At 34.9% G+C, this 24,612-nt stretch overlaps 1 protein-coding gene across 4 annotated transcripts in view; it reads left to right on the top strand.

Moving 5' to 3' along the window:
• Positions 1-23,985, top strand: part of USP15 (ubiquitin specific peptidase 15) — a 127,250-nt gene extending 103,265 nt beyond the window's left edge. For 3 of the 4 annotated variants that reach the window (XM_062203316.1, XM_062203315.1, XM_062203317.1), the window contains 14 exons: positions 2,590-2,763; positions 4,358-4,516; positions 4,596-4,820; positions 7,081-7,164; positions 7,255-7,349; positions 7,440-7,631; positions 8,192-8,307; positions 8,465-8,737; positions 9,111-9,181; positions 9,575-9,690; positions 10,779-10,928; positions 13,355-13,458; positions 18,824-18,912; positions 23,536-23,985. In XM_062203316.1, the coding sequence (XP_062059300.1) occupies positions 2,590-2,763; positions 4,358-4,516; positions 4,596-4,820; positions 7,081-7,164; positions 7,255-7,349; positions 7,440-7,631; positions 8,192-8,307; positions 8,465-8,737; positions 9,111-9,181; positions 9,575-9,690; positions 10,779-10,928; positions 13,355-13,458; positions 18,824-18,912; positions 23,536-23,718 (2,031 nt within the window). In that variant the 3' untranslated portion in view covers positions 23,719-23,985. Of the gene's footprint in view, positions 1-2,589; positions 2,764-4,357; positions 4,517-4,595; positions 4,821-7,080; positions 7,165-7,254; positions 7,350-7,439; positions 7,632-8,191; positions 8,308-8,464; positions 8,738-9,110; positions 9,182-9,574; positions 9,691-10,778; positions 10,929-13,354; positions 13,459-18,823; positions 18,913-23,535 lie in introns of those variants that run through there. The other variant, XR_009867034.1, reaches the window with a different exon arrangement.
• The last annotated feature ends 627 nt before the right edge of the window (positions 23,986-24,612 follow it).

The raw sequence follows: 24,612 nt of genomic DNA, 5'->3' as shown, positions 1-24,612 counted from the left end.
AGATCAGCTCAGCTCCAACCATTGCGGCCAGTTGGGGAGTGAACCAGCGGATGGATGACCTTTTTTTCTGTCTCTCCTCCTCACTGTAACTCTACCTCTCAAATAAATCAATAAAATCTTTAAAACAAACAAAAAAATCAATCATGTTTGTACAACTTGGTTCTTTGAGATACTTGGTGAAGCTATAAATTAGATTCTTTGTATGATCATGTTGACAGACAGGAAAATATGTTCTTATATAACCTTGAACTAATAAAAAAAAGATTTGAAAACTAATTGATGGAAATTAATATCTAAAGTCCCCTTTGCCAATTGATTATGTGATATAGATCCTATTTACTAAATCAGGTAGTAAATGATAGAATTTATACTCCATGTAGCCATCATGTATTCTAGATTGCTTGTGCTTCTCCTTAGTGCTGAGTTCATAATTACAAGGATATTTAGTACAAAAGAAGACAAAATGAAACTCAAAAGGAGTATTATAGATTGAGTGTTGTTGAAAAGAATTTAAGAAGATAGTCCAAAAGTATCCCTTTCACTGCTTTCCTTTTGCTTACATAAATAATTACTTTTTACAGCTGAACATGATGTATTAATGACTCTTAAGGCCCTTATTGCTTACCCTAAACATTTTAACTGTTTATATTATTTTCATTGCCTAAAAGATATGTAACAAATTCCATGATATTAATAACAGTGCTCACTTTTGTCTGGAGTTAGGGGTCACTACCAATTTAGGTACTGTTTTTTAAAAAAAAGTTTATTCATTTATTTGAGAAGCAAAGGTACACACAGAGAGATGGAGAGACAAAGAAGTCCTCCACCCACTGGTTCACTCCCCAAAATGCCACAACAGCCAGAGTTGGGCCAGTCCGAAACCAGGAACCAGGATTTCTTCCAGGTCTCTCAGATGGGTGCAGGGGCCCAAGCATTTGGATCATCCTCTACTGCTTTCACAGGCCATCAGCAGGGAGCAGGATCACAAGTGGAGCAGCTGGGTCTAGAACCAACACCCACAGGACATGCGGCGCTGTAGGCAGAGGCTTAACCTGCTATGCTACAGTGCCAGCCCCAAAGAAAATATTCCTAAATAGATATTATGATTATTTGAATGAAGCTTATTTTGGTTTATAATTGAAATATAAAACAGCCCCAGAATTCATCTCAAAAGACTAAGTAAAAATTGAATATGCTTATATTGGAGTTTCAGATAAACTTCAGTGGTATATAGTTGTAGTATATAGCATTTAAGTTATATGTGAACACAGCTGGTTGAATTTTCATATCTACCAAGCCTATTGATTTCCTTTAATATAAATTTAAGATCACATAAATGTGGGTTTTTACTGTTTTACATGGAAGCAGCTAGTTTCACTACCACTTGATTCTAAGACAAATATCTTACTGTAGGGGGCAAAAAAGTTAGCTAATTGTCTGTGCAGTCATGGCACATTCTAACCATGTAGTTGACAAAACAATATTAGATTTATATTGAGGTCAAATTTTATGGTAGCATCAACTTAAAATTATTTCATCTTGAGATTAATATGGGAAAGTTGTACTTCTACCATGTGCTTTAAGTACTAAATTATTCAAAATGGGAAAGAGTTGCAGAATTAACTTACTCGGTTTTCATTTTGTAATACAAGAAATTTGGACTATTAGGATATTAAAGAACTGAAGAAAGTAAGGACACACCAAGAGTTCAAGTAACTTAAGTTTGTTTCCTAGGCCCAGCTAGTCTGTATTGTCCCTTCTAAAAATGGTTGGCCAAATGGAATGTTTAAAGACTGTTCTTTTATAACAGTAATTGATGGTGGAAGCAGTAAATATGAATGTCCCTTTGTTTTCTTGGGAGGTCTGTTCTATGACCTCCTGCAGATACCAATATCTGTGAATGCTCAAGTCCCTTATGTCAATTGTGTTAGAATTACTATCTTTGAACATTCTTCCTGTGTACTCTAAATCATCTCTAGATTACTTTTAATACCTAGTACAGTGCCAGTGCCATATAAATAGTTGTGCTTTGTTTAGAGAATAATGGCAAAAGTCTGTACATGTTCAGTAGAAATACAGGGTTGTTTTTTTTTTCCAAATATTTTCTATCCATGTTTGTTCGAAGCTGTGCTTTCAGAACCTGCAAATACAGAGGACCAGCTGTGTCTTTATTAAATTTCTTACCTGCACTATATCTCAGTTTTTACCAACTCAGGCTAATTTTCAGGTACCTGGAGTGAGTAGACAATCCATAATTTCTACCAGTGAAGTAAAAGAAAGAATGAGAACTCTGAGCTTCTCTCTCAGTTAACAGGTAGTTTGCTGTGGTTCAAATTAATGCAAATTTTACAGCAACAAATATTAACATTTTTATTTACTATAAGTACTTGACTTCGAATTTGGGAAATGAATAGTTTAGTACATCATTTAAGCGTTTTTTGACCAGTTAACTTATGTATATAAGAAACCAGTTAAGTTTTTCTCTGTATGCTACAGCAAATCAATTTATTTCCTTCTTGACTTTAACATGTCTTAAGAAAAGTATAGGTATGGTTACTTTTATTTGAAAATACATTTTATTCTTTGCAGTGTTTGAGCAACACACCTCCACTTACGGAATATTTCCTCAATGATAAATATCAAGAAGAACTGAATTTTGACAATCCCCTAGGAATGAGAGGTGAAATAGCTAAATCTTATGCTGAATTGATCAAGCAAATGTGGTCTGGAAAGTTTAGCTACGTCACCCCAAGAGCGTTTAAGGTTAGTGTTGAAATTGCACTCTCAACAAGAGTTATATCATTCCCCTAGAAGATGAAAATCGGTTGATGGCAGAGGGGCTGGGAGAATAGTATCTGTTATTTGAACAGTAGTCTGTTAGCCTCCAAAAGAAAACAGTGCATGAATAGTTGGGCAGTATAAAATGTCAGGGTCCATGGATAGGAGCGGTAGCTAGTTTAAAACATATATTTCTAGGAAGGACCTGAGTCAGTGGGGGACAGTGGTGAAAAATGATTGAGAAACACTGATATGGTGAAAGAATCACCACTGAGAGGTAGCAATAAGTATTTACATAGCTGTTTCAGACTACAGTACTCCAAAGACTAGGAAAATCGTGTATTATACACAAATATTTCTATTACCTCTATGATATTCATTGTCTTTTTTACACATAGAAACTAAGCAGGAAATGTATAGTTTTTTTCTACTCACCCAGAACAAAATATTACCAAATTTTAAGTCTTCAGTACACAACTTTGCCATAATTTCTCCTTGTTCTTTCTTTAAGTCTCCATTTTTTTGCATCTTGTCAAATAGTTACTTTTAAGATGTTTTTAGATATGTAATTATATATGAAAATGTGGCAAGGATGAGAACTTGTCGCTTATTTTCTGTCTAGCAGATGTTTACAGGAGGAAGCAATAGGAAAACCTAGAGGTGAGAATTAAAAACACCCAGAAAATACTTTGACAAATAGTGTAACAGCAGCTAATGACAAATAAAGCTACAACCAAACAAATTAATACATTTATGTATTTTTAAGAATTTCATGTATTGGTCTATTTTGTTATAGATACACTTCATTGAGTGCTTACTAGGAATGCAAAACAAAATGTAATATTGTGTGTGTGTATGTGTGTGTGTACTGTCAATTCTCATTCACAGTAATTATGTTCTGGAATTAATGAATATTACACTGTTGTTTCCAGGGAAAAAGGGTTTGATTATACCAAGTCCCTGGTCACAACATTTCCACCAACCAGTCAGTACATAATTTTGTTTTATTTGTATTTCTATTTAAAGACGTGTATTTTAAATTAAATAAAATTTGTTTTATTCCTTATATATGTATTGTTTATTCCTTAACAGTGAATTCATAGCCAGTAACACTATAAAGCATGCCTAAACAAAGCTTATCTAACATGTTTGTCCATAAGGCACATCCTAGTCATTTTACATTTATGAACATAATTCAGTACATCAGTGCTATGTTTAGGAACCATGTTAAACACTAAAATTACTAACAATAGCAAGAAAATACATAGAAATATAGAAAAATAGTACCAAATAAGCCACAAAAATTATATTCATTTATATCATGACAGCTGAAACTAGAAGGCAAGTTCACCTTCTTTGAACCCAGCTGATAATGTGCATATCAAATGAGTAACTTACTCCCTAAGCATATTCAAAACTTGACCACAAAATATGTCACAAGTTGATTTTAAGGTTATAAACAAATTTTAACAAACAGGAGAATAAACACTGTGGGATTCATGAATAATGAGGATCAGTTGTGTAGTTTTTTAAAAAAAAATCCTATGCCTAGCTGACTTTGGTTTTGTTTTTGTTATAGACACAAGTAGGACGTTTTGCACCTCAGTTCTCTGGATATCAGCAGCAGGACTGTCAAGAATTATTAGCTTTCCTATTAGATGGATTACATGAAGATTTGAATAGAATTAGGAAAAAACCATATATACAATTAAAAGATGCTGATGGAAGGCCAGATAAGGTAAATTTTATGATGTTATTGTCACTGTTGTTTTAGTTCTGTGGTACCGCTTTGTAATTTGTGTCTGTTTTCCATGTAGGTGGTTGCTGAAGAAGCCTGGGAAAACCATTTAAAAAGAAACGATTCTATTATAGTAGACATATTTCATGGCCTTTTCAAATCAACTTTAGTTTGTCCTGAGTGTGCTAAAATTTCCGTAACATTTGACCCTTTTTGTTATTTAACACTTCCATTGCCCATGAAAAAAGAACGTACCTTAGAAGTTTATTTAGTTAGAATGGATCCACTTACCAAACCTATGCAGGTGAGTAATGATTACTTTCTTTTTGTTTGTTATTTTTATGAAAAAAAAAAAAATAGAGTTGAATCCTTATTAAAAGAAAATCAGTGTTGAATCCTTAATAACAATTCAATAATAATGTGTATTTGTGTAAGGTTTTATAAGCCAAATACTTTGGAAATAAGTATAACATTTTAAACTCTTGAAAGGGTTATGAAGGATATCTATAAAGTATCCTTATGTTATATATAAACAAAATTCTCAGAGGCCATTTCTCATCAAAAAAAGAGATGGTTTGATTTTATGATGTTGGGATAAATGTTAGATTGCTAAGATTAATAATATAGTATTTTCTGTATTTTCTAACTTGGACTTTTTTTGATGTTAACTGTAATTTTTCTTTTCCTGGTGACTATCAGAAGTAAAGCTAATGCTATACATTTAAATTCATGATGCGATAATAGCATATTTAAATACTTGTAATTTTTAGACATTGTAAGGACTTAGAGGAGAAATAAAAATTTATACAAAAATTAGTTATTTGAATAATGCTCTAATTTTAAATACTTTAATGTATCGCATGTTTATTTTATGCAAAAACCTTGTGGACATTAGTGTTAGTTGTCCGCCTTATTGCTAGTGTTATAACTGGATTGTTTTACATTATATGAGCAAAACACTATATTTTTTCCCTTCTTTATTAATCAGTTAATTCTTTTTTGATATTTAACCCATCCTGGTGAAAGAAGAACTTTCTTCTTCTAGCTTCTATTCCCCTAAATTCTGTTATGGCACTTAGCAAATTTTATTATGACTTTTGGTTTACTTTTATCTTTTCTCTCCTAGTCTAGGAATTCTTTCAAGATAGGGATCTCATAAATCTTTATTTGTAACCCTTGTAACTTAAATATTAATGGAGGAGGACTCAAAAATTTCATTGATGCAAATATTTTAAGTACCTATTGAGTATAAAACTCTGCTCCTAAATAAGACAGATATGATCCCTGCCTTAGAAGTTTGTTTTATGTGAGTCTTCAGTTCCAACAAAATAGCTCACTTTGTTAATACGTAATAGTCATAAAATTTGTGTGAAAGTTAGGCTTTCAACAAAACTTTGATCTTACCATTGATTGATGGAAGTATTTGGGTTTATTAGCAATAAGGTCAGAAGACATACAGTTTTGGGCCCGCGCCGTGGCTTAACAGGCTAATCCTCCGCCTTGCGGCGCCGGCACACCGGGTTCTAGTCCCGGTTGGGGCACCGGATTCTATCCCGGTTGCCCCTCTTCCAGGCCAGCTCTCTGCTATGGCCCGGGAAGGCAGTGGAGGATGGCCCAAGTGCTTGGGCCCTGCACCGCATGGGAGACCAGGAGAAGCACCTGGCTCCTGGCTTTGGATCAGCGAGATGCGCCAGCCACAGCGGCTGTTGGAGGGTGAACCAATGGCAAAAAGGAAGACCTTTCTCTCTGTCTCTCTCTCTCACTATCCACTCTGCCTGTAAAAAAAAAAAAAAAAAAAAAAGAATACATACAGTTTTCATTAAACTACGGCACTTTCATTCAAAGTAATTAAGTCTAGTAAAGACGAGTCATGTACTCAGTTAAACAAATTTCAGCTATTTCTTTTGCTGCTGCTTTATATTTCCCTCCTGAATTTGTCAAACCAGATACCTTCAGGTCAGTATTTCATTGGGTAATTTGCCCTTTTTATGAGAACTGATAAAAATATGCTTTTACTTTCGACCAAAGGAATTTGTGTTCACATTTCTAAAATTATACCCTTTAGGTCAGAGAAGGGGACTGTCTAGCTGCTGGCGGTATAAGGCTTGCAAAACCATTTGGTCTAAATCTGCCAAGGCAACTGCAGACAGGACTCAAAATTCAGCAAATCTGTAGCAGGCTAATTTTAAGTTGATCATTTTGTATGGCCCTTGAATTTTTTTTTTTAAAGGACTAGAAATCTTGCTATAATCCAATAAATAAGGATGAGTTTTCAGGAGAAAAAAATTGTAAGTAGTCATTAAGAGTTTAAAATAGCAGAATGGAGCAATTTCAGATAATGATGAAGCCCACAAAGTTGACTGTGGTTCAGTGCAAGTGTAGGTCTTTGAATTGAGGAGCCAATAAACAATAAGGTTAGGATAAGTCATCCTGTGTAGTGACAAGATTGGAGGCAGACATTGTGAACCAAAAAAATCTGAGTGAGCAACCATGAATTTACTCTCTCATCTGTTTTTTTTTCCCAAAGTAGTAAAGTCATTGTGATTTTCTTTTCTCTTTTTTAGTACAAAGTGATTGTCCCCAAAATTGGAAACATACTAGATCTTTGTACAGCATTGTCCGCTTTGTCAGGAGTATCTGCAGATAAGGTAAGATATTTCTGGGATTAAATTGTTTATGATGGTGTTTAGTTTCTCAGTATTGTAAAACCAGCTAAATAGAAATTTATTTCCTTTTAGATGATAGTTACTGATATATACAATCATAGATTTCACAGAATATTCGCAATGGATGAAAACCTTAGTAGTATTATGGAACGGGATGATATTTATGTGTAAGTATAAAATTTATTATGCAAAGTATTAAGAAAAGATCAAACAAGGTAACAAAATTTGAGAATTTATGATCAATTTTGTCCTTGTAGGTTTGAAATTAACATCAATAGGACAGAAGATACAGAGCATGTGATTATTCCTGTTTGCCTAAGAGAAAAATTTAGACACTCAAGTTACACCCACCATACTGGGTCTTCACTTTTTGGCCAGCCTTTTCTCATGGCTGTACCACGAAACAATACTGAAGATAAACTCTATAATCTCTTGCTTTTGAGAATGTGGTAAGTGTCATGCAGCTCTACATTGAAAAAATAAGTATGCAAATAAAATATAAAATATATCATAAAAGTAAACATACAAGATACTATCAGGATATAATTAGACAAGTCTATTTCAGCATTTTTTAATCAGGTAGCAATTTTAAATTGCAGTGCAATCAACTTGCTTAGTCATATAAGACACACTACTGAGGTAATTTCAGACCTAAAAAGTATAAAGTCTTTTAGCTATTTTACACCAAAAGTTTATATTTGGAAGAAAATATAAACTTATGACTATTATATATTTTAAAACTCATACTGTTTTTTTTAAGTTGAGAAATTACTTGCCACAGCCTTAACATATTTAAGATGTGAAATTATAGAAGTATCAGATTAATTCTGTATAATGACAAGAATAATTTATTAGTTGCACTTGTACTTTAAGTTTGAATTTCTTCTTGAATTACTGAATGTAACAGTATGAAAAAGATTTGTTTTATTGATGGAAAGGAAACTTTTTGTTTGTTTTTAGTTTTTACCTTTGTAGTACTGATTGTGTTTGATTTCTGATTTTATTTAAGCCGATATGTCAAAATTTCTACTGAAACTGAAGAAACCGAAGGATCCCTACACTGCTGTAAGGACCAAAACATTAATGGAAATGGCCCAAATGGCATACATGAGGAAGGCTCACCAAGTAAGACTTTCCTGTTAAGTTATAAAAATCTTTTCACTAAGATTATTGCCTCAGAGAAAAACATATGAAGATGAACATTAATGAACTTAAAAATATTTGCAAAAAACTTAAAATTGGAACATGGGGTTTCTTTTTAAATTTCTAATATCTACAATAGGTGAAATGGAAACAGATGAGCCAGATGATGAGTCCAGCCAGGATCAAGAACTTCCCTCAGAGAATGAAAACAGTCAGTCTGAAGATTCAGTTGGAGGAGATAATGATTCTGAAAATGGATTATGTACTGAAGATACTTGCAAAGGTCAACTCACGGGACACAAAAAACGATTGTTTACATTCCAGTTCAACAACTTAGGCAATACTGATATTAACTACATCAAAGATGATACCAGGCATATAAGATTCGATGATCGGCAGCTTAGGTTAGATGGTAAGTATTTCTGAAAAATTGCTTAAATAGAGATGATTTTTTTTTTCAGTGAAAAAGCCACGAAATTCATGCCTGTCATGAAAAATGCATTGTCTAAACTGTTAAACGAAAGGCCTTCTTATCTAAGTAAAATGCATGTCAGTGTTTCTTAAATGGAAATTGAACTCATGCTGAAGTTTTTATCTTTTTTTAAACTCTGAAAATATTTCAGTAGCTCAGTAGCTTGGAAACAGCTATTTGTCTTAATCACCCAGTGCTAGTGTTATTAGAAAAGATTGCTGTTATTTACTATGGCACATATCCTAACATTAAGATATACTAATTTTAACACCAAGTAATATTAAATTTAAAGAAAAATATTTTTTCACCTTAGAAAGATCTTTTCTTGCTTTGGATTGGGATCCTGAATTGAAAAAAAGATATTTTGATGAAAATGCTGCTGAGGTAAGTCATTACTCACTCCTTCTTACCTCTTTATTTTATTTTGATTACCATAGCTAATCATATTATTTTGCTATATTCACTTAGTTCTATCTACCAAATATGTTTATTTTACCATTAAGAAAAATCACGAAATACAAAAGGCTTTGCAAAAAGATCTTTTTTTCTTAAGGTACAGAGTTGGTTTTGAACATGATTCTGTTGACATGTTTTAGTCATCCAGATAGTTATACACAGGAGTTATTTAGATCTGTGGAATAAATCTAAGTTGACCTAAGATTTATAATTCTTTTGAGAAAGTTTTAGGAGTTTTCATTATTATTCATAGTAAGATGGTATCACTAAAATGAGTTTTGTTTCATTTGTTCTCTTAACTCAAGAAATACTTCTCTTTAGGATTTTGAAAAACATGAAAGTGTGGAATATAAACCTCCTAAAAAACCCTTTGTGAAATTAAAAGATTGCATTGAGCTTTTTACAACAAAAGAAAAGCTAGGTGCTGAAGATCCCTGGTAAGAGGCAGAGTTGAATATTTGTTTCTAATCATTTTTCTTAAATATTTTAAATTATAAGCATTTCTTTATAATAAGTTATAGTGTATAAAGAGGGATGGTTATACATTTAAAAGTGTTATTACAGAGTTAAGCTTTAATCTCATTACTGTATCTTCCATAATAGCCATTTACTATTAATAATTAGTTTTAGTAGCTGGTGCCGTGGCTCGCTTGGCTAATCCTCCGCCTGCAGTGCTGGCACCCTGGGTTTTAGTCCCAGTCAGGGCGCCGGATTCTGTCCCAGTTTCTCCTCTTCCAGGCCAGCTCTCTGCTGTGGCCCGGGAGTGCAGTGGAGGATGACCGAAGTGCTTGGGCCCTGCACCCGCATCAGAGACCGGGAGGGGGTACCTGGCTCCTGGCTTTGGATCGGCGCAGCGTGCCGGCCGTGGCATCCATTTGGGGGGTGAACCAGTGGAAGGGAGGACCTTTCTCTCTGTCTCTCTCTCACTGTCTAACTCTGCCTGTCAAAAAAAATTAATTTTAGTTACTTTATTCCAAGAATTTTTAGCTTTGTAATCATTTTTAAAAGTTTTTAGGAAAATTATGCTATACTAAAATATTTCAAAAAAATTCATGGAAATCATATCATGAAAAAATAATTGGCTTGGACTTCAGAAGGAAGGCACCAAAATAAACTTGTCTTTAATTCCATTTTCTGTGACTTTTTAAAATAGCCTTGCATTTTTTGGTATTATTTTCTTAGTGCCCAGAAGTTTTAAAGTTTTCTAGTGTCTGTATTTTAGCACAGATTTGTAATACATACATATCTTTTTAACAAGCATACTAAAAGGTAAATAGTCTAGCCCTCATAATTTCTTTGAATGTTTATTTGCCTATTAGTTATATTTAAACCTGTTTGGAAAGCATATTGAAGATAAAAATATTAATAGGAGTTGATTTCAGTCTAATACCTATTTAGCATATGCTAATTACTTACCAAAAAAATACAGAACTTTTCAAACATTTTTTTCATCTGTTGTTCTCTTTAATGAGTACTGTTTGTTTGTACCTCTATCAAACTTTAAATATTCCTTTTCATTTTTTAGGTATTGTCCAAACTGTAAAGAACATCAGCAAGCAACAAAGAAATTGGATTTATGGTCCCTGCCTCCAGTACTTGTGGTACATCTCAAGCGCTTTTCTTACAGTCGATACATGAGAGACAAGTTAGATACTTTAGTTGATTTTCCTATCAAGTAAGTTTTGATTGTACTTCATAAATATTGAACAACTCTGTTTTCAAACTTACTCAATGTTTTTTGTTATCTTTTAGAAAACATCAGGCACTGTTGGATCCAGTTTCTTTTTTTTTAGTTTTTAGTAGTTATAACAATTAGCAAGGACCCAGTATCTCTTAGAGACTTTCCAAATACCAAATTAAAAAAATATACTTTTTCAGGCCAGGGCTGTGGTGAAGCGAGTTAAGCCTCTGCCTACAGCACCAGCATCCCATATGGGTGCCAGTTCATGTCCCAGCTGTTCCACTTCCTATCAAGCTCCCTGCTAATGTGCCTGGGAAAGCACTGGAAGATGGCCTAAGTCCTTGGACCTCTGTACCCACGTGGGAGACCTGGAAGAAGCTCCTGGCTCCTGGCTTATGGCTCCTGGCTCCTGGCTTCAGACTAGCCCAGCTACAGCTATCAAGGCCATTTAGGGAGTGAACCCAGCAGATGGAAGATCTCTCTCCCTCTCTGTAATTCCACCTTTCAAGTAAAAAAATAAGTATTTTTTTAAAAAAATACACTATTTTTAAAAAACCTGCAATAAAACTCACTCTATTTTCATTACCTTATTTGTTCATTTGCATATTTATAAATCTATGATACTTTATAAGACTTAATGGTTTTGTTCTAGGAATAGTTTTATAATTATCCATCAGTTATTCCTAAATGCACTTTTAAAAAAAAAAAATATTTATTTATTTATTTGAAAGGCAGAGTTACAGAGAGAGAGAGATTTTCTATCCCCTTTTTCACTCCCCAAAAGACCACAACAGCCAGGGCTGGGCCAGGCTGAACCTTGGAGCCAGGAGCTTCTTCCTGGTCTCCCACATGGGTGCAGGGGCCCAAGTACTTAAGCCATCCTCCGCTGCTTTCCCAGGCACATTAGCAGGGCATTGAATCAGAAGAGGAGCAGCTGGAACTGGCACACATATGGGATGCTAGCATCACAGGCTGGCTTTACCTGCTAAGCCACAATGCCAGCCCCCTAAATACACTTTTCAAAAAACACTGAAATAGTATGAAAACAGAATAATCAGCTCATTTAGAAGGAAGACACAGTGGTAAAGTAAATGATCTCTGTTTTCTTATCCTTCAGTTTTCCTTATTGCATTGTTTGAATTATATGTGTATGTGTGTGTGTGTGTGTGTATATATATATATATAGAGAGAGAGAGAGAAGTCTGGAGACAATATCTTTTTAATATACTTTAAAAAAACAAACTTTTCACTAAATGCAGTTACAAATTCAGGAAAGACCTCATATTATATTTTGCAACAAAAACTTGGTACAGTTGTTTTACAAAAAGAACATGTAGTGGTATCCTTCCATATTTTATATTATTAGTGCACCAGAATTTCCTTGATAAAGTTAGTGAGTAGACAACTGCTGAAGGCAGGTGTGTATTGTATTGCTCATTCTAATATCTATAAATTGAAACTGTTACTTGAGCAAAAGCTGAGGCATTTTGTCTTCAGCAATATTATTTGTAAGCCACTAAGTGTTTCAAAAATAAAGCATTTTGACCATGTAAGTGCAAGAAAAAAAACAAAAGTAAAACAAGAATTACTGATGTGTTTGAAATTTAGAATCATTACTGCTTTTTAATGATGCAAGAACTACAATCAGAAATAATGACATCATTTCTATTTAGTCATGTTTCAGGTTCATACACAATGGGTATGAAAAGTCACTCCCATTCAAAGAATATTGCCCATTTCAGGCATATAGGTCATCAAATCCAGGAAAATGTAGAACAAAAATTGAGGTTTGATATATTTAAATTCCTTAGAATTTCTAAGAAATTTGTTTTTCGCTGTTTATTTTTCTTATATAAATCATTTTTTTCTTTTTTTTATTTAATGAATGCATTTTTACATAGATACAACTTTAGGAATACAGTCATTCTTTCCCCCATGCCCCCCACCCTGCTCCCTTCCCACCTCCCATTCCCTCTCCCATCTCCTTCTTCATTGTGGATCATTTTCAGTATGACTTTATATATAGAGGACCATCTCTGTGCTAATCATAAGATTTCAACAATTTGCTCCCATGCCCATACACAACATATAGAGTACAGTTTGGAGTCCATTAAACCTAGATGATAAAAGCTGATAACTTTTTCCTGGTATACTGAGAGTTAAATATATTAGCATGAAAACATGAATCTGAATAATAGCATTCAGTAGCTTATTTTTAAATTTCCAACCACTAAACAAAATTTGCCAAAATTTTCAAATGCCAGGGTACATGTATGATTTATTATACAAGAAGTTTTTTCTTGGTAATTTCTTTAGTAAAGTATACATATAGATGAGAGTCAAAAACTAATAGAAAGGGTTAGAATTCATCACATTTTAGGGAAAACATGAAACTAACCTTATTTTTTTTTTTTAAACAGTGACCTGGATATGTCAGAATTCCTAATTAATCCAAATGCAGGTCCTTGCCGCTATAATTTGATTGCAGTCTCCAACCACTATGGAGGGATGGGAGGAGGTCATTGTAAGTTCACAGTTTACCTTACCTAAATCATAATATCTTTTTTCCTTGAGATATTTATTACTTCTTAAAGATAAGTCATCAGATGTCCTCCATATAGTAGTTGCTCAATATGATGGCTCCATTAATCAGCTTTTGCATCAGATGTAATCATGTTATTCAGTTCAAGACACAAGAAGGAAAATTGTTGATACATTAGTGCCTTTTCTTCTTCATTCTTCTTCTCTTTCTAACATGTTTGATGCATGTGCTCCAGTAAATCATATTTGTTTATTTACATAATTGATAATGTGTGATTAATTTCAGTACATATTTTTTCTTTTGACATTTTTCTTAAGATTTCTCCATGTTATTTTGTGTCCATTTAGTCCATTATTTCTCACCACTCACAGTTTATATCAACCATATTTTATCTCTTCACTTACCCCATAATGAACATCCAAATTACTTTAACTCTACACTCTCACTCTCCTATTGATAGATCCTCCTGTTGAACCATCTTTGCATTCCTGGGTTATAACCTACTTAGGTGTATGTGGTTTTTGATATACAGTTAAATTTAGTTAACTCATTTTATTTAGGATTGTTACAGTTTCATGGGGAAATGATCTTGTAATTTTCTTATGTGGTTAGGAGGATGTTTTATTCTTTTCCTCTTTCCTGGAGCAACATGTACAATGTATTAACTATTCATGAAAGGTTGGTAAATTCACCTGTAAAACCATCTGGTCTTTACAGCCAAAAATGTTTCCATTTATGCCATGTTTCTTGGTCTATTCAATTTTATTTTTCCTTTCATATACATTTTGACATTATCTGTTTTTAAAAAATTGTATCCAACTCATCTAGATTTTCCAGTATATTTGAGAATAGTGGTTTACAATACTCTGCTTTATTTTTGTCCTTTTTTCATTATTTTCTTTTAAATCACTCTTCCCAGAGGTCTATTTTGTTAATCTCTTCAAAGAATTGGCTTTTCATTTTATTAAATTTTTCTTTTTGTTATTGTATATGTCTATTCTCTCATTGATTTCTTTCCCTCCCAAATTATATATTTTTTTCTTTGGGTTTGCTGTATTACTGTTTTTCCAGCTTCTTGGACTGAATGCTTAGCTTTTTGCTTTCCATTGTATTTCCTACTCAAGGCTATAAATAAAGCTTTAAATTTCTCACTAAGTACTACTTTAGCTTTGTCCCATGAATTTTGGAATGTAACATTTTCATTATTTTTTTTAAAGATTTATTTATTTGACAGGTAAAGTTACAGACAGAGAGAGAGACAGAGAGAAAGGTCTTCCTTCCATTGGTTCACTCCCCAAATGGCGCCACGCACTGCGCTGTGCCAATCCAAAGCCAGGAGCCAGGAGCTTCCTCCTGGTCTCCCATGCAGGTGCAGGGGCCTAAGCACTTGGGCCATCCTCCACTGCCCTCCCGGGCCACAGCAGAGAGCTGGACTGGAAGAGGAGCAGCTGGGACTAGAACCCATATGGGATACTGGTGCTGCAGGCGGAAGATTAACCTAGTGCGCCATGGCACTGGCCCCTTCATTATATTTCAATTCTGTGTATTCTTGAAATTTCCTTTGTAGTTTCCTAACTAATTATCCTAAGGCTATTTAATCGTATACCTAATTTCCAAATGTGGAATTTTTAAGCTGTGGTTTTGTTCTTTTTTTTTTTTTTTTTTTGACAGGCAGAGTGGACAGTGAGAAAGAGAGACAGACAGAAAGGTCTTCCTTTGCCGTTGGTTCACCCTCCAATGGCTGCCGCAGCTGGCGCACTGCGGCCGGCACACCGCACTGACCTGAGGCCAGGAGCCAGGTGCTTCTCCTGGTCTCCCATGCGGGTGCAGGGCCCAAGCACTTGGGCCATCCTCCACTGCATTCCTGGGGCACAGCAGAGAGCTGGCCTGGAAGAGGGGCAACCAGGACAGAATCCGGTGCCCCAACCGGGACTAGAACCCAGTGTGCAGGCGCCGCAGGTGGAGGATTAGCCCATTGAGCTGTGGCGCTGGCCTGTGGTTTTGTTCTTCATTTTATCACATAACAATTGGGAGCATTGTTTATATTTTATTAGTCTAGTTTGAGGCTTTCATGGTGACTTAATAAATGGTTTCTTTAAATTTTTTCATGTTTGGAACATATATACACATATATTCTTCATTCAGTAGAGTTCTGCACTTCTCTAATGGTTTAAGCTTACCAATTTTAGTTAAATCGTTACTCTCTGTGGTTATTTTTTATGTTCATCCTGTTTCCTGAGTGGTATTCACCAGGACTCCTATTAAAGTATTTATTTGTTTCTCCGAACAGTTTCATTAGTTATTACAAGAGTAATCTCATTTTGTATTGCCATTTTTATCAGGATTTAAAATTTTTTTCTTTCTTTTTTTTTTTTGCTTTAGGTATTACAAGTGTTACTTTAGCTTTCTTGTATACCACCTTTTAATTTGTAAACTCTGTTTGCTCAAAGTATATCTTCTAAGTCACATTGTTAGATCTTTTCATTCAGCCTGAGAATGTTTCTTTTACTTTGTAAGTGTGGAATCTATTCTGGTCTTGAGTTCAGATTGACAGCACACAATAGGCTTCACCCAGCACCAGGTTTACTTAGACTTAAGAAAAGACATAGACAAGAAATAATACAGGATGCACAAGAACAGATTAGCAGAGGTTATAGGTAATTGGAAGGAGAGATATGAGGAGAGGCCATGCCCACTACTATTTTCAGTTCCTCACCAAGGTTGATTTTTACTCATTTGAGAGGCAGAGAAAAGAAAGAGCTCACATACAGTGGCTCACTCACTAAATACCTGTAACAGAAGGAGCCAATGCTAGGAGCCAGGAACTCAATCCAGGTCTCCAAAGTGGGTAGTAGAAGACCAATTACTTGAGGCATCGCTTGCCTCCTAGTTGGAGTCACAGACTGGAGCTGGATATTCAACCCAGCTACTCTGGTGTAGTATGTAGGCACCTAAACCATTAGACTAAAGGCCTGCCTCTCCCAACAGAATTTTTCAATATTGCTTCACTTCTAATTCAGCTGGTTTGAATACTGCTGATTTCTGTGACAGAACCAGGCAATGACTGTCCAAAATGTGAAATGTAAAAGCTTTCTTCTAATCTGCCATCTCATTGCTGCCTCTAGCACACATTCTACACACTCTACAGCTATCTCGCATGCACACATATATACCAATATGAGTTCAATCTGGTGTGCCTTTAGTCTCTCAACAGGGCTTTCACAATTTTGTTGTTGTCAGTTCCTTTAATGCTAGATTCCCTCTGTATCTTCAGTGGCTTTTCTCCATAGTTGATTTCTAGGGAGAGGAAACCAAAAGCAGGTAGAATATAAGACATTTCTACCTCATGGTGGGTGCTCCATAAATATTGTTTAAATAAACAACTTAGAATTTAAACTATTATGTTCTTTTGGTTGGTTGGTTGGTTGGTTGGTCTTTTCAGTTATCTTCTGATTACCAGTAGAGCTTCACCGAAAGTAGAAGGGCTAACAAATCCATGCTTAACTTCAGAGTGATTTTATTTTCCTTTGAATGTCACACAGATGGGGAACTTAGTAGACTATGTTGCCCTTTGATACCAACCATATCTAGGATAACTACCTCAAATTCTAACATCTGAAATAGAAAAAGAATAGTTTTTGTTGATGGGCAGAAATATTTAGAAACCATACACTTTTTTAGAATCTATGACAAGGAATAATTGTTTTGAAAACATTTTCTACTTTTGCTTCCTCAGTTATTGGGTTGTTTATAAAAAGCATGGGATGGTAAAGATGGAGTATTTTCTTTTTCATTTAAAGGTAAAGCAGATCCTTAACAATTGTGCAGATAATCTTGTTCTGCACTTTTGTTAAAGACTGAAAGAAATTCTACTGTAAAAATAATAAAAATTAAAGAGTTGTCAAGGATACTTCAAAAAGTTTATGGAAAATAGAATAAAAACCAACTTGATGGATGGGCATTTGCTCTAGGGGCTGGATGTCAGATAAGAAGATCAGATAACATAAAAGACTTCCTAGGTTAAATTACTTATCTCTGGCTCCTGATATTAGCTTCCTGCCAGTGCAGATCCTGGAAGACAGCAAGTGCTGGCTCCAGAACTTGGATCCCTACCACCCACAAATTCCCAGACTTCTAGATTCAACCCTGCCTAGTCCAGTCAATTGTAGGCTTTTGGAGTAGTGAACCAGTGTCTCTCTATTTCTTGAATAATGTTTTTTTTAAAAAGAAGATAAATTTATTTTGATAAAGAAAAATTTTTGAAATCCTCTATAAAAGGTCTTCAAAATGTTCATGGAAAATGCATATTAAAAAAACTATGCATGGGTTTCAAATTTTTTTGCAACAAAAATCTCATGTTTGTAAATTGATAACCACAAATTGAAAGAATTCCCCCATCTGGGATAAGCTGAAGAGAAGCTGGTTTCATGGTATCATGGAGGCCAGGCAGAAATATAACATGTGAATTAAGAAAGTAGAAACTTAAAAATGATCCTTTGTAAAGCAATACTTGGAACAAAAGATGCCTAAATGCTGTTTTCATATTCATTTTAGTGAAAAGGGAGTATTATACCATCTATATGGCGGAAGTTGTTTATAATTTTTCTACTGATGAAGTACAGATATTTAGTCATTGCACATATGTACCTGAAATGGTATTTCCAGAAACATTTCTTCCTGTTAACAACCTCCCTTTGCTGTCATTCTTGGTAACTCGAGAATAGACTTGCCACATCTTTTCCTAGTCTTAATTCAAATTCAAAACTTACAGCACAAGCCAATTCAAAGTTATATTCATTTAGAATTTATTTCCTTTTATTCATTTTTATAAATTTCTATAGATACTACTGTTAAGTTACTGCAAACATGGGTTTGTCCTGAGTACATTTCAAATTTTACAGGGAAATATGGGGTATTTTTAGTATGAAATGTACCAAATGATAAAAAATAAATAGTAAATAAACTTGGTTAAAGTTTTTCACCAAAACTTACCTTTTAGTTTCCTTTATCCACAAATTTTTTTGACATGCCTAATACACAGTAAGCACTAAATAAATGTTAATTACCGTTTGTTGTATTTAATGTTGTTACTCTGTAAACTAAAAACTAATAAATCTGTTCTGTTTTGCTCTGGGATGAAAACAATTTCAACCGTGTCTTAGGCATCTAGGTATTAGGAAATTATTCTAAAAACCTTTCATCATTAGACTCGATCGATGTATATGAATCAGTCTTCAAATATTAGCTGATTACTGTGTAATTTTAGTACATATTCCTAATGTAGATGATGATTATGGAGTTTTGAGGGTTCCTCAGAAAACCGTAGATCATTTTATTTTTTCATTAGATACTGCTTTCGCAAAAAATAAAGATGATGGAAAATGGTACTATTTTGATGACAGTAGTGTCTCCACTGCATCTGAAGACCAAATTGTGGTAAGTATGTCTTCTGTTTTCTGAGAATCATGGAATCTGCTGTTTTAAAGAGTGAATATAAATTAATAAAAGAAACCCATGGTTACTATAGTCTGTCTTATAGCAATTCTAGTAGCTAAGAGAGATGTGTTCTGATTTAAAGAAACGTAAAATTGGGCCGGCGCCCGCGGCTCAATAGGCTAATCCTCCGCCTTGCGGCGCCAGCACACCGAGTTCTAGTCCCGGTCGGGGCGCCGGATTCTGTCCCGGTTGCCCCTCTTCCAGGCCAGCTCTCTGCTTTGGCCAGGGAGTGCAGTGGAGGATGGCCCAAGTCCTTGGGCCCTGCACCCCATGGGAGACCAGGTTAAGCACCTGGCTCCTGCCTTCGGATCAGCACAGTGCGTCCGCCACAGCGTGCCGGCTGCAGCAGCCATTGGAGGGTGAACCAACGGCAATAGGAAGACCTTTCTCTCTCTCTCTCTCACTGTCCACTCTGCCTGTCAAAAAAAAAAAAAGAAAGAAACGTAAAATTGTCTCCCCAAAGTGAAAATTTTCAGGTAATTCATAACATGAATGGAATTTGTAATGAAATTATATTTTCCTTTGGAAAGTAGATTCAGCTCTTACCTTTGAGACATGTACCATGTAAGTCAGAGTGCTAAAACAGAGAAAAAAAATCTTTTAATTGCCTTACCATACCCATAATCTGTAAACTTTTATCCTGCCTTAATACAAGAAAGCATTTAACTTCAGAATGACATTAGACAAGAAAACTTACAGGTTTCATAAAAATTAACCCTTGTATACTTCTTACTTTGGTATTCTTTGAGCATTTGAAAAATAGTTAATATCTGTTCACACTTAAACCAGTTTATTACCCATAGCTTGAACAAAGTATTGGCATTGCTGTGCTTCAATCAGAGCAGATATTTTTCCCAGATTTTAAATGATGGCTAATGACTGTAGTGAGTTCTAAGAAGAATGCTAAAAATTACTTATCTGATAAAGGTTTTTATTTTCCTATAAATTTTGCATGTCTACAGATTTATTTAACTTATTGATTACACTATTAGTGACAGAAATGTAGTATCTGCTCATATTTTTTATTGATGGAAGGAACACTTACTCCTTTGTCTCCTAAATTTATTGTACATTCCCTAAGGGCAGAGAATAAAGTTTTAAGTTATAGTGCTGTAAAATCTTCAACTTGTTTAAGCAAACTTTTAAGCCCAACTATTGCTGTAGATGTAATCTCTCATTGCATGAATAGTTCTGAAACAATACTGAGTTGTTTTTCCCTCCATGCCATTCCCTTTCTCTTCCACAATTTCTGTCTCTCCCTCACTCTGTGTGTCCTCACTCTTATGTATGTGTTGCTTAATGGTGAAGATACATTCTGAGAAATGTATTAGATGATTTCATTGTATGAACATCATTGAGTATACTTACACAAACCTAGATGGTACAGCCTACCACACATCTAAGTTATATTAATCTTATGGAACCACCATCATATATGCAGTCCATCCTTGACTTAAACATTGTTATGCAGCACATGACTATGCTGGTATACAAAGAAGTTCATGGAAAATGTGCATTATTTTTAATACCATTATCTATGAACTTTTTGAAGTATACAATGTTGCTTGTCTCACTATATCTGTAACAAAGACTAAAACTCTTTAATACTTTTTAATGTGTTAACCCAAGTTAACTACATTTCAGTTCATATTTAAACTAATTTATTTTTCCCTCACTCTTCAATTCTGTTCTTTTCTTTTTTTAAGATTTATTTATTTATTTATTTGAAAGGCAGAGTTATGGAGAGACACAGGTAGAGAGAGAGAGAGAAAGAGAGAAAGATCTTCAGTCCACTGGTTCACTCCCCAAATGGCCACAATGGCTGGAGCTGAACCGATCCAAAGCCAGGAGCCAGAAGCTTCTTCTAGTCTCCCATGTAGGTGCTGGGGCCCAAGGACTTAGGCCATCGTCAGCTGTTTTCCCAGGCACATTAGCAGGGAGCTAGATAGGAAGTGGAGCAGCTGTGACTTTACTGGCACCAATATGGGATACCAGCACGGCTTTACATGATGCTACACCACACACCACAGCACCAAACCCTTGGTTCTCTTTTTTAATTTTCCAATCAAAATATCCTAAAATTGCTCACTTCCTCCATTACAATCTCTTTAACAATACTACTTGAATTTTACCTTCAAATAAATAATGTATCTTCCTCATATTTAATTCATAAATCTGATGTAACCCTGCATTTTAACAATGATGGCTCTTCATTTAGTCAGTATTTGAGTGCCTTAGATATAGGTCTTATCTGTAGGATTAAATGACAGCTATCTCTCATTTGAAGACTTACCATCTAAAGAAGACAGACTAGAAAAGTAAAATTTCTAGTGTTATAAATGATGTTAAGTTTCGTGCTGTTACCATAGAAAGAAGGCTGAAGATTTAGTTATGAGGGGACAAGGGCAGTGCAAGGAAGTCCCTACAGAAAGGATGGTAGTTGGCTTGAATCTACTAGTACAAATGACAGTAAATGAGATGAAAGAAGCAAAGGTATTCTAAGCAAAGAAAGTGGCACCTACAAAAGCAAGGAGGCATGACAGAGTATGAGGAATAATTTGGTTTGACAGAAAAATAACACTCTTGTAGGACTACGGGGAAGAAATTGGGCTAGAAATTAATTTAGCACTCCAGTGAAGGAAATTGACATCCTGGTTGCTTAGAGGTTTTCTTAAAGACTATGAGAAGCCATCAGATGAAAGCTAAGCAATAGAGTAATGTTGAATTTGTACCTTAACATCTCTCTGAGAATACTGAAAAAGATAGTTTTGAAGATACTGAGTAAAAAGGCAGAAGAGCCATTCAGGAGGCTGTCACAGTAATTTAAGCAGTTAAAGTAGTGGTAGTAACAGTGTAGACACAGAAAGTGGATTTGTGAAATATTTGTGTATGGAGTTAATAAAATGATTCAAGTTAGATACAAATAAAGATGTAGATCAAGAGGTACAGAGAGGAGAATTAAAAGTAACTTTTACTTCAACATTTACCAAGATTGGGAATATAGGAAGAAAAATTGCTGTTGAAATTTGAGGTTGCCACCATGATAGCTACGTAGACATTTGCATTAGGAAGTTGTAGTAATAAGACTGGAGTTCAGGGGTGATCACTGGTTTAAATTGTAAATTTGTGTTATTAGTCTTAGGTTGGCAGTTGAAACACGGGTTTGAATGAATCACATACTGAATGGGTGGGTAGAAGTCAGGATTTAGTGAGTCCCCAGAATAATCGAAGGAAAAATCCAAAAAAGAGGAAGAGATGTAAGGAAAACTAAAGTCTCAAAAGCAAAAACCCTTTATGATGGAAGAAAACAAAATAATGAACTATTAAATGCTATGGAGAGGGATGGCACTGTGGCACAGCAGGTTAACGCCCTGGCCTGAAGTGCTGGCATCCTGTATGGGCGCCGGTTCGAGTCCCGGCTGCTCCTCTTCCCATCCAGCTCTCTGCTATGGCCTGGGAAAGCAGTGAAAGATGGCCCAAGTTCTTGGGCCCCTGTGCCCATGTGGGAGACACGGAAGAAGCTCCTGGCTCCTGACTTTGAATCGGCTCAGCTCCAACTGTTGTGGCCATCTGGGGAGTGAACCAGAGAACGGAAGACCTCTCTCTCTGTCTCCACCTCTCTCTGTAACTCTTTCAAATAAATAAAATAAATCTTTTTTTAAAAAATGCTATGGAGAGATTGAGCAGAACTTTAAAAGACACCCAAGTATGTTATTTATTAGGTTACTGACCCAAGTAAAAGCCATTTCATTAGAATGGCTTTGGCAAAAGTTAAATTACACAGAATTGAGGAATGTCCATTAAAAACGAGTAGTGAATCAATAGGCTATTCCAAAAGCCTGGCTGTGAGGAAGAGGAAAAAAGAAGTAGAATGGAGGGGGATTTATGAAGTGTTTTTTTAATGTCAAAGAGAAAAGTCCAGGAGATAAGGACTCATTAAAGATACACAATGATGACTGATGGAACAATATCATCAAGTCAGTAGGAAAAGTTGGACTATAGGGGCCAACATTTTGGTGCAGCAGTTAAGTCACTGCTTGTGACACTGGCATCCCATATCAGAGTGCTGGTTCAAAAACCTGGGATGCTCTGCTTTAGATCTAGCTTTCTGTTAATGCACCTGAGAAAACAGCAGAAAATGACCCAATTACTTGGTTTCTTGGCACCCATGTGGGAGACCAGGGCAGACCTGGCTTCAACTTGTGGCAATTTGGGGAGTGAACCAGTAGATGGACATTCTATCTTCCTCTCCCTACTTTCTCCCTCTCTCACTCTCTGCCTTTCAAATAGATAAATTAAAAAAAATAAAAGTTGGAATCTAGAGCGTACATGGGGGAAAGTAACTAATACAAAGGTGCTCACAGTTTAAAAGAGAATTTTAAAAATTATAATTCCAGCAGAAATCATAATTAATTCATTTTTGTAACTCATATTTGACCATGTGATTTTTCTGTTTGACTTTTTCCCTGTCACCAAGAGTGGTTACTGGCTAAAAATTTATACTGTATTTAATATGATCTTTAAGAACATAACCATTTTATCATCTTCTGTTTGTTTTAACAGTCAAAAGCAGCATATGTACTATTCTACCAGAGACAAGACACTTTCAGTGGAACTGGCTTTTTTCCTCTTGATCGAGAAACTAAAGGTGCTTCAGCTGCCACAGGCATCCCATTAGAAAGTGATGAAGATAGCAATGATAATGACAATGATATAGAAAATGAAAACTGTATGCACACTAACTGATGAAAGTCTTAGAAGCCATAAAAGAGAGACTTTCCTGCTGGTGGTATCTATGGAAATGATGAAGTTACCCACCACATTAAAACAAAAGTCTGAGATGGGAGTTTCAGATAACCGAATGTAAATCCTTTATCAGATTTTAACTTGTGCAGTACTTGAAGTGAAACACAATGAAAACTTTAACAGAAATTGTCTCTTAATACATTTACAGTCTTGTATTTACAAGCTAAATATATATAGGAAATCACAAATAAATCCCTTTTAAGTTTGCTGCTGTTTTGATGAATTATGTTTTCTTTAATTTCTTGGATGTGAGTTAATTGATGACAAATGTTAAATTTGTGGTTGTTGGTCATTTATTTTGCTTTAATAATACTGCAGGAAAACTATGCTGAACTTAGTTTTTGGATAACCTAGTTCATGTGCATTAGGCTGCCATATATACTACTATGATATTTAGCTGCAGTATTAATATGGCATAAATACTGCAGTAGTATTCTTGGAAAACCAAATTTTCAGATTTATCCTTGGTAATCATTGTGGGTCTATTAAGAAACCAAATCATGATATAAGAAACAATCTTGAAAATGGTATTTCCTTTTGTAATATCATTAAAAATGCGGGATAATATTTTCATCTTACTGTCACTGTGGAAACAGGTTCTAGATTTCACACTCCATCAAAAGTCATTTTTCAGTTCCATGTAAGTACTTTTTACTGCTATTGGGATCTATTCTTTAGAATATTCAGTTTTTTTATTTTCTTTAAAATACATATCTTTAATCTGCTGTTAGTCCAAAATTAAAATTTTTGCTGTCTGTTTTCCTCTACCCCATTTTTTGGTAATTTGGCAACTTTTAGCTCTCCCCATTCTTGTAATATAAAGACAGACTTAAT

This window comes from Lepus europaeus, chromosome 10 (genome assembly GCF_033115175.1).
Source record: "Lepus europaeus isolate LE1 chromosome 10, mLepTim1.pri, whole genome shotgun sequence".
Lineage (NCBI taxonomy): Eukaryota > Metazoa > Chordata > Mammalia > Lagomorpha > Leporidae > Lepus > Lepus europaeus.
This window is presented reverse-complemented; position numbering and strand designations above follow the sequence as displayed.